This window comes from Vombatus ursinus, unplaced genomic scaffold, assembly GCF_900497805.2.
Source record: "Vombatus ursinus unplaced genomic scaffold, bare-nosed wombat genome assembly UNPS02010193.1, whole genome shotgun sequence".
Lineage (NCBI taxonomy): Eukaryota > Metazoa > Chordata > Mammalia > Diprotodontia > Vombatidae > Vombatus > Vombatus ursinus.
Genome location: NW_020949971.1, coordinates 2,731,812 through 2,741,836, shown reverse-complemented (window position 1 = coordinate 2,741,836; position 10,025 = coordinate 2,731,812). Strand labels below are relative to the sequence as shown.

Here is a 10,025-nt window from a genome sequence, read left to right as displayed (position 1 = left end):
AGTGACTGAATGAATGAGTGAGTGACTGAGTGAGTGAAAGCGAGTGAGTGAATGAATGAATGAGTGACTGAGTGAATTAATGAGTGATTGAATGAGTGAATGAATGAGTAACTGAGTGAAAGTGAGTGATTGAATGAGTGAGTGACTGAATGAATGAGTGATTGAATAAATGAGTGACTGAGTGATTGAATGAATGAGTGAGTGACTGAGTAAATGAATGACAGTGAGTGAAAGTGAGTGAGTGATTGAATGAATGAGTGACTGAATGAGTGAATGAATGAGTGAAAGTGAGTGAATGAGTGAACTAATGACAGTGAGTGATTGAATGAGTGAGTGAAAGTGAGTGATTGAATGAATGAGTGATTGAATGAGTGACTGAGTGAATGAATGACTAAGTGAATGAATGAATGACTGAGTGAGTGAAAGTGAGTGATTGAATGAATGAATGAGTGAGTGACTGAGTGAATTAATGAGTGATTGAATGAATGAGTGACTGAGTGAATGAATGAGTGACTGAGTGAATGAATGAATGAATGAGTAAGTGACAGTGAGTGAAAGTGAGTGAGTGATTGAATGAATGAATGAATGAGTGACTGAGTGAATGAATGAGTGAGTGATTGAATGAATGAATGAGTGAGCTAATGAGTGAGTGAAGGCCCTCTGGTCGGGCTATAGGCCCAAAGGCAGAGGGTGGGCACACTGTGAGGCAGGAGGCCCCAAGTTCAAATTTGGCCTCATTCGTACTGCATGTGTGACCTCAGACTGATCACTTCCCGTCTGCCTGCCTCCTCTACAGGGATGATGTGTGTAGGGTGCCCAGGCCAGTGCCCAGCACAGCCCCTGTGTCCTTAGACCTGGACGGACGTGTGGAGGAGTGGGCCCCCGCATGGTGGCCGTGGCCGTGGCCGTTCCCTGGAGATGGGGGCCCCGACCCCCAACCTCTGTTCTGGTCACTCTGCTTTATTTGCTCAGAGCTCTTGGCCTTTCTGTGACCAGAACCGCCCCTTTTCTTCCGCCCCCCACGTGCTCTAAAGGCCCGAGGGTACGAGGGAGGGGCCGGCCTGACCTGTGCTTGGGGAGCCACTTTGGTGGCTGTGGTGACAGCGGGCTGGAGAGGGGAGAGACGAGGCAGGGGGAAGGCTAGATTGATCTGGGGGCCTCTTCATCATCATCATGAGGCAGAGCGTGGCTACGGACTGGTCCAGGGTCTCGCTGCTGGTAAGTGTCTGAGGTTGGATTTGAACTTGGATCTTCCTGAGTGCCGTCCCCTGTGATCCTAGCTGCCAGAAGGAGGCTGGCTCTGGCTTCCACAAAGCATGGGGAGGGGTCTTTGATGCCGAGGGGGCGGGGCAGGCATTGGAAGGAGCGTGGCAAGGTAGAGAGTGGGGGGCAGGGTATTGCCTGGCCGAGGGACTGGGAGGGACTTGAGTTGGTAGCAGGGATTAATAATGGAGAGGAGAGGGAAAACAGCACTGACTGGAGAGGCGCAGGACCCGAGCTCAGCTCCCCCCTTGGTCCCTGGGTAACTCGGGGCCAGCCTCGATCGGCCCTTCTGTGGAGTGAAGGTATGGGCTGACTCAGGGCCCTGGGAGGGCAGTCATGGAACAGTGGCTCGTGGAGTGAGCCCCGCCCTGGGGGCAGCCGGAGCCACGCCTGGGCCTGGAGGCCCTTGTACTGAGCGGCTCCTTAGTCAGTACCTCCTTGAGGGGCCGGGCCCAGAGAGCCGGAGTGAGGAAGCGGGACGGTCAGCAAAGGACCCTTGGCAGCAATGCCGTAGGAAAACCAGCCTTGCCCACGAGCCAAGCCGGGGCAGTGTCCCTGCCATGCCTCCATCCCCCTCTCTGGGATCCTCCAGGAAGGAGGGAGGCTTTGTCTCAACGGCCCGTCTCTTGTCAACGCTTCTGTTTTCTAGATGACGAGGGCCCCAGCCCCCCTGAGCAGCTCACAGCGGTCAAGCTGTCTGATTCCAGGTAATGTGGACTGCCACAGGGCAGGCAGTGCACACCCATGCTGGGGGGAGAGGGGGATTCGTCCCGTTGAGGACCCCGCAGACGGGCTTTCCATGGTCCCCCTGGGCTGGGCGTTGGGGGGGGGATCCCCAGAGGGCAGGCATGAGGGGGCGCAGAAGCTGGGCCTGATTGCCTTCTGCTGTCGGTTTTCTTAAAGAATTGCCCTCAAGTCCGGCTACGGGAAGTATCTCGGCATAAATTCAGACGGCCTGGTGGTGGGGCGATCCGACGCGATAGGACCCCGGGAGCAATGGGAACCGGTCTTTCAGGACGTGAGTGGCGGTGCCGTGTGTGGGTGCCGGGGAGGGCAGCAGGCTTCGACAGGCCAGTGATTCATCGATCGATCGTGACTCTGACACACGTCTCTCGCTCAGTAAATTCTCTAGTAAAATGACTTTGAGTCTGATGGATACCCTTTGGTCTTTGTATCCCAGTCATTCCTGGGCGTGTCCCACCTGCTGAGCCCTCCCTTCCCGGTTCATGTAGTGACCACATCTGACTGTGCGAGCGTTGCCCCACGTCCCCCGGCCCCCCAGCCCGTGTGGCCCCACTCGTACCCAGGGAGGCCCATTTGCTCGTCATTGGTGACTCAGCCTTTGGCTACGCTTTCTCCTGCTTCTCACTGACAGTATCGTAATCATTGGGCGTAGTGCTTACCTGGCTCTGTTCTCTTCTGTTTCTTTACATGTTCATACATATCTTACTGGGTTCCTCTAAATTCCTCGTGGCTCTTGTGTCTTTCAGTGCAATAATTTCAGTTTCCCTGAAGTGTTTGCAGCCCTTCTGTCATTGATGGGCACCCGCCCACTTTGTGTCTGTCTGTCACCACCACTAAAAGTAGGATTCTGACTGTTTTGACATACATGGGGCCATTGTTCTGGTCTTTGACCCTCTTGGGATACATGCCTGGCGGTGGGATCTCTGGGTCAAAGGACGTGGACAATTTAGTGAATGGGGGGAGGCAATCAACAGGTCTACCAACTATATATAAATGGCCCTGTCTTCCCAAAGCCCCTCCAACGTGGAGGATGCCTGGTTTTTGCTCCTTTGGCGTATTTACTGGGCATCAAATGAAACCTTATAGCTTTCTTCTCCTCAGCGATTTAGAACAGTTTTCACGTGGCTGATGACGGTTTTCAAGCCTTTTAAAATTTTGCTTCGTATGCTTGGATCACTTACCCTTTGGGGAAGCTATGATCCTTTAAAAACAGATTTGTAAAGAATGGGATTTTTTCAGGTGGGGCCTAAGCTCCACTATAGGCCAGGAGCAAATTCAGTCCTTAGTGCCTTTAATTGGTAGAGGGAAATAATTCTACTGGGTGCATTGAGACTTGAGTCTTACAATTAAAAACTTCTTTTTTTATATTAGCCAAGTTACTTTTTTTTTTTCCCAACCCAGGGGAAGATGGCTCTGCTGGCTTCAAACAGCTGCTTTATCAGATGCAATGAAGGAGGTGACGTAGAGGCCAAGAGCAAGACTGCAGGGGACGAAGAAATGATCAAGGTAGTCACGCCACATCAGCTCGAGGGAGGGGGCTGTGAGTGTCCCCGGGTGGCGCACAGAGCTCGCGTCACGCGGGCGTCCTCCCATGGCGCACGGAGCTCGCATCATGCAGGCCTTCTCTCACGGGCACCCTCCCATGGCGCATGGAGCTCGCGTCACGCGGGCATCCTCGCATGGTGCACGGAGCTCGCGTCACGCGGGCGTCCTCGCATGGCGCATGGAGCTCGCGTCACGCGGGCCTTCTCACGCCTGGCCATGGCTGCTTTCCAGTACCTTGGGAACGTCAGGGCCTCTCGACGTTGCCTGGGCGCCAGCGGGCCGTCCATTTGTGCATCCGTCTGCCATCTGGCATCCCTTGTCCTGACCGTATCAGTCTCCTTCCCCAGACGTTCTTCTTTTAAGGTTGTCTCTTAGCCAACTCCACAAGCGTGGTTCTCTGTCAGCGGTGTGCTGCCCCCCGTTAGACCCCTTGCCCCACTGGGGACTGGCACATTCTGTCCTTTGTCTGTTCAGCAGCTCACAGCCATACGACGTCTTCACAAGAACGTGTAGTTTCTGTTTAGTTGTTTTTCAGGCCTGTCTGACTCTCCGTGCCTTCAGCTGAGGTTTTCTTGGCAGAGATACTGGAGTGGTTTGTCATTTCCTTCTCCAGCTCATTTTTCGGATGAGGAAACTGAGGCAAACAGGATAAAGTGACTTGCCCAGGGTCACACGGCTAGGAAATGTCTGAGGCCAGATTTGAGCTTAGGGGAGAGGAGGCTTTCCGGTCTGGTGCTCTGTCCACTGTGCCACACAGCTGCCCCCTTCAAAAGAACACTGATGTTGGAGAAAGATGGATTTTAGTTTCAGGGGTAGGCCCAGGGCTGTTGATAGCACCACGTGATCTCCCATTCCGTTCTCGGCACAGCTCCTCCTCCGCTGTGAGGGCTGCCTGTTGCACAGGGCCGATGGGCCAGCTCCATCACGCGGTCACCAGGCAGCCTTTGTCCGCTCACTTCTGTTCTGGGGGATGGAAGGTTAGGCCAGCTCACCCTGGTGGAGGCGGCGCTGCGGCGTCTGGGGGCTCTGCCTGGACTCTGCCCCAGGCGGCCTCCAGGACGGTGGCAGACCTTGGTGAGCACGCAGCTGCGTCCTGCTCAAGCCTCATCCATTCTGCTCCCTCTGCTTGGGATAGCAAAGTGGTCTTGGTTGTTTCGGCGAGGGAGCCCTTTTTGAAGGTGTCAGTATTTCCTCCAGGAAGGAAATGAGCATTTATGTGGCACCTGCTGCATGCCAGGCCTTAGGCGAAGCACTGTACAAGTGGGATCTCCTTGGATCCTCTTATGACCCCCATTGCGCAGATGAGGAAGCTGAGGCAGGCACCTTGCCCAGGGTCAGCCAGCTCCTCAGTGCCTGAGGCTAGATTTGGACTCCGGTCCTCCTTCCTCAGGCCTGGTGCTGTGCCCTGGGTTGCTGCCTGGCTGCCTCCACAGAGTTAGCAGCCAGCAGGCTCCGGGGGCCTCGTCCCTCTGACCCCTCCATGCAGCGAGGCCTGTGCAGTGGCTCCTGTCCGCCCGCCTCCCCCTGGTGCCCTCCAGGAACCTTCTCTCTCCACTTTTGCGGTCATCGGCAGACGTGTTCACGTGACCGTCCTTTCTGTAGAGACAGCACCCCCTTGTAGGCCCCGTTCCTGAGGGAGCCGGTCCTTTCATTGCTTGTTATGGAGGGATTCTCCCCAAGTTGTTAAGAATAACACGTCCCCTGCCTCGTTGTCCTCCAAACCCCGACCTCTAGATTCGCTCTTGTGCGGAAAGAGAAACCAAGAAGAAAGACGACATTCCCGAAGAAGACAAAGGAAACGTGAAGCAATGTGAAATCAACTATGTGTACGTATCCTGGGGTGAGGGGACGGGTGGGTGGGCACATAGATGGAGGGGTGGGTGGGTAGCTGGGTGGGCTGATGGGTAGCTGGGTGGGCAGGTGAGTGGAGGGATGGGTGGGCTCATAGATGGAGGGGTGGATTCTACTCTCCCCTGACGCATTCCCAGCAGACATCTGTTTCCTCAAGGAGCTTTTTTGGATGCCTCATTGGTGGAGAAAGAAAGCAGTAGAGTTGAGGTTCTAGGAAAGAGAGCCCTGAAAACAGTCCCAGCTGGGCCACTGCTTGCAAGGAATAATATCTGTGCCCAGTCTGTCCCAGAAAGTAGCTTGTGTTTCCCGGAGCCAGGCTCTCACAGTGTTTCACCCTGAGGGACGACCCGCTGTGATACATTGGAGGCTGGAATGTGACGCTTCTGTTGGGTGGTTCTGGCCCCTCCTCCAGACAGGGTTGGGGGACATCTTCACTTCACGACACGGTCGTGCTTCCTGGGATCCTGACTCCTCAGACTCCACGACCACAGCCCGTTGGGTCAGAGGTTTTAGAACCAGGAAGGACCCGGGGGCCCTCTGGTCCAGTCTGCCTCCGTGAGGGGGCTTAGCCGAGGGCCCGCTCTGAGTCTGGTGACTATTGGCCTGTCGCTTGGTCAGTAACCAGCTTCGCGGGCCCTTCACGGGCGGATTTCAGGGGGTCCATGCACCTGGATGGGGGAGCACAGCGCCTTTGTTTTCCCCTCACGTCAGGCTGACGTCTAGCCTTTCCTTCACTTCTTCCAAACCCTGACTCTGAGGGAGGTCCCCCGGCGAGCACCCGAGGGGCCAGCATCCAAAACTGAAGTGGGCGGGGTCCCGGTCCTGTGTTTGTCTCACACATGGCCGGGCTCGAGGTGTTAGCAGCTTTCACTCTGTTCAGCATGTTTGTGAATAACCTAGAAAACACGGAGGGAGAGAGGAGGGGAGGGGCAGGAAGAAGAAAGAAGCATTTATTGAGCCACTGTGGGGGTGTGGAGGATTCAGATACAGAGGCGGGCCTTCCCCACAGGGAGCTTCTGCTCCAGTGTGCAGTCCTGGACAGGCAGGCAGGCAGGGTGGTGAACAGAGCCCAGGGGTGCAGCAGGCAGGTGCCAAGGGGCAGCAGGGAGTGCCATGTGGGCCCCGCGGCCCTCCCCACTCGGGAGCTGGTTCCTCACTCAGTGTGACCTCCGGTCTGAGTGGGCCCTCGGCCCTCGCTGCCGATTTCAGTGTTCTCCCCCAGGTCGTTCCTTCTCAGCAGTCTTTCAGAGGGAACCGTTTCAGGGATAGATTAGGCCCTGGAGACCCCCCAAAGAGGAGCTAGGTCTGAGCCTGGGCAGGCTGCAATGTCGGGAATCTCTCTGTCTGGTGCTCCAACCTGGGGGTGGGGGGGCAGGGGGAGATCTGTGCACCCCAGGGAGATATCTCACCAGGCCCGTTCCTCTGTGACTGGCATGGGATGAGTCTTGTGGGGAAGTCTAGCAGGACAGGAGGGGGTATGGGAGGTGACAGGAAGAAAACCACTATCAGCGGGAGTGAAGAAGCAAAATTCCCACACCTCCTGGCTTTTCTCCAGCCTCTGATAGAGTGAGGACTGGATCAAGACGTGTCTCCACACTCCATCCACTGGTACAGATCGCGCCCCCTCCCCTGCCTGGGAACACCAGGCCACTGGCCAAAAAAAAGGTATCCAGCATCTGTGTCTTTGGCCAGAAGAGGCCACTGCTGGAGTTCCGTGCTGATGCCTGCCCTGCTGCGGACACCTGCCGGCCTTGGGCTGCCAGGGCCTCACCCACACTGAGTGGTGTGGTGGATAGAGCGTGGGGCCCGAGTTCAGATCCAGCCTCCGCCATGCCTCACTTAGCTGTGTGACCCTGAGCAAGGCACTGAACCTCTGTCTGCCTCTGTTTTTCCCTCTGCGCAGTGGGGATAAGAATGCAGACTTCCTGCCAGGCTTGTAGGGAGGATCACAGGTGACGATAACACAAGTGAAGGGTTTGGCAGCAGCGGTGGCATCATCATTATTTTTATTATCATCATGTGGTTTGGTTTAACACGTGATTTTTCTTAACAGAAAGAAATTCCAGAGTTTCCAAGACCACAAACTTAAAATAAGCAAAGAAGACAGCAGAGTGCTGAAGAAGGCCCGGAAAGATGGGCTTTTTCACGAGACACTCCTGGACCGGTGAGTCTTGGGCCTTCCCTTGAGCGCCGAGTTCAAAACCAGCCCCCAGAGGCAGCATTTTTAGATCGTTTTTCATATTTCCACACTTGTCGTGCTTGTGAACCGAGAACAAAACCACTCAACTCCAGAGAGAGCAAAGAAAGCACCACCCAGGCTGCCCCCGCCACATGCACACACACACGTGTGCACACACACGTGTACACACACACACGTGTGCACACACACGTACACTGAAACGTGTGCAGTTACACATTGCTACACCCTACACGCACATATTCAGACGCACACTTTGTATGCCCCACACATGTATACACAAGCATGCATGTACACACATGCACTCAAACGTGTGTGCAGTCACAGTTTTACACCCTGCACACATATTCAAGCGCAAATGTGTATACACAAACATGTGCGTACCCACATACACCGTACACACACAGGCATGCGGGCAGACACACACACTCACTCACTCATGCCCACAGATGGCATGCTGACCAGAGAGCCTTTGAGAAGCCCCCTGGAGCCTCGACTTCCCCTGTGATCTCTGGTCTCAGGCCGGCCCCTCCCTCGCACCGCCCCAGCCTGGATCTCCCTCAGCCCAGCTTCCAGCTCTTGTGTCCCGTCCCGTCCCATTCTGGTGACACAGAAGAGGGTGAATGGGCGTAAGGGAATCACACTTTTAAAATGTGGATTTCTTTCCATTCACGTGGATTCATGCTGGGTCCAGGGAAGGAGAACTTTCCTAATCCTAATTTCTTCCTATTTGTTGACAACTTCTGTGCAGTGAGAAGCAGCCTGACACAGCAGGCTTGAAGTCAGAGGCTCTGGGTTCCAATCCCACCTGACTTCCCTTCCCTGGGCCTCTGTCCCCTCCTCTGTAAAGTGAAGGCCTTGAAGGCCCCTCCAGCTGCATACCTAGGCTCCTAGAATCCAAGTGCTTCTCTGTGGACCGGGGAGCAGGAGCGTGTGGTGTCTGAGCCTTGCCTCTCCGAGGCCCCCCCAGGCCTTACACTGTTCTGTAGGAGGCAGGGAGGACCCTGGCTGTTGTGTGGGCTCCTGTCAGAGGGCTGGGGAGCCCCAGGAGATGCCCCTGGAGGGGAGAAGGGCGGCTCCTGTGAATGACCTCAGGCCTCAGTGAAGTCTGGGGCAGGGGAGATAGGCCTGGCTTGTTTCCGGCCCCTCTCTGGTCTATAGGTGAGGGTCAGCAGGGTCAGGGCTGCCCGCTGGGGCTCTGTAAGGTGGCGGGCCCAGACTCTGACCCCAGATACGTGTTTTCTGCTGGGCTGGGCTGGGCTGCCCCTCTTCTCACTGAGAGACTGTGTCCTTCCATGTTCTGAAGTGAGAATATAATGTGGAAAGGGCTGCGGCCGGGCTGGGGGACGTGCGTCCTGCCCAGGGCCCCATCATCCTCCCCTGAGTGAAGGCAGCATCCCCCAGGAGGCATGGCTGCCTTCTGGCAGGGGCAGGGCTCGCTCTTGTAGGATGAGGTTAATTTTCGGTTTGCTGCAGTCCTGGAGAATGAGAACGCAGGGCTGAATTAGGCCGGCCCCTGCAGGGCTCCATGAGCTCCCAGGCCCTCCAGCCTCCCGCCTGCCCAGCAAATTGGAGGCCCGCGTGGACTCCGAGAGGCCGCAGCTTCTGTCCACTGACACGTTTGTGCCCCTCGCCCCTGTCACCACCCCCCTCTGGGGCAAGCGGGAGGCCTGCAGAGCCTCGTGTGAAAGCTGAGGGCACCGAGGCAGCGGCATCCGGGACCCAGGTTGTCTGTCACAGGCAGGGGGCACTCACCTTTGCTTGGTTCTGTTTCTGTCTGTTTAAACAGGAGAGTCAAGTTGAAAGCTGACAGATACTGCAAGTGAGGACCAGGTTCTTTGTCTGCCTTTTCATTGTTATTCCTGAATAAAACGCTTGGCAGATGGGATTCTTTGTAAAGAAAAGTTGTGTCCTTTGTGTTGGTGACTGTGGCATCGCCCCCCCTGGGGGGCCTGGCTGGAGGAAGCAGCCTGAGGGGTCACCTGGAGAAGCACCCATGGGGCTGTCCTCTCTCTGCAGGGGCCTCCCTGGCCCAAAGCTTGCCCTCCGGGATCGGATCCAGGCTCTTAAGTTGGGGCGTGGCCTGGTTGGCTGAAAACTTAGAGCAGAACTCGATTTCAAAGCCTGATGGGGAGAAGCTGGGTGCAGGCCCAGGGAGGCACAAGCCACAGGGTGAAGGCTTGAAGACCCCTCCCCACGCCTGCAGTGTGTCCAGGGAACGGGATTCCTGCTCCCAGGGGGCCCTGCCTGAGCGGGTTCCTCGCGGCACCTCCCAGAGGGGTGTCAGTTCACCGCCGAGCTCACCCCGATCACCCCGACACGGGTCCTCCGGCGGCTGGGGTCCTCCGGCGGCCGGAGTGGGCAGGGCCCTCAGGGTCTCACCCATGGTGCAGATTGGTGCAGATGAGGAGACGGCCAGCGAGGC

The 10,025-nt window shown here is 56.3% G+C and overlaps 1 protein-coding gene across 1 annotated transcript in view; it reads left to right on the top strand.

Moving 5' to 3' along the window:
- The window catches only part of FRG1 (FSHD region gene 1), a 10,863-nt gene extending 1,359 nt beyond the window's left edge, over positions 1–9,504 (top strand). The window contains exons 4-9 of the mRNA XM_027853702.1: positions 1,913–1,970; positions 2,167–2,281; positions 3,409–3,513; positions 5,287–5,378; positions 7,457–7,567; positions 9,390–9,504. Of these exons, the coding sequence (XP_027709503.1) occupies positions 1,913–1,970; positions 2,167–2,281; positions 3,409–3,513; positions 5,287–5,378; positions 7,457–7,567; positions 9,390–9,426 (518 nt within the window). The 3' untranslated portion in view covers positions 9,427–9,504. The remainder of the gene's footprint in view (positions 1–1,912; positions 1,971–2,166; positions 2,282–3,408; positions 3,514–5,286; positions 5,379–7,456; positions 7,568–9,389) is intronic.
- Positions 9,505–10,025: the final 521 nt, after the last annotated feature.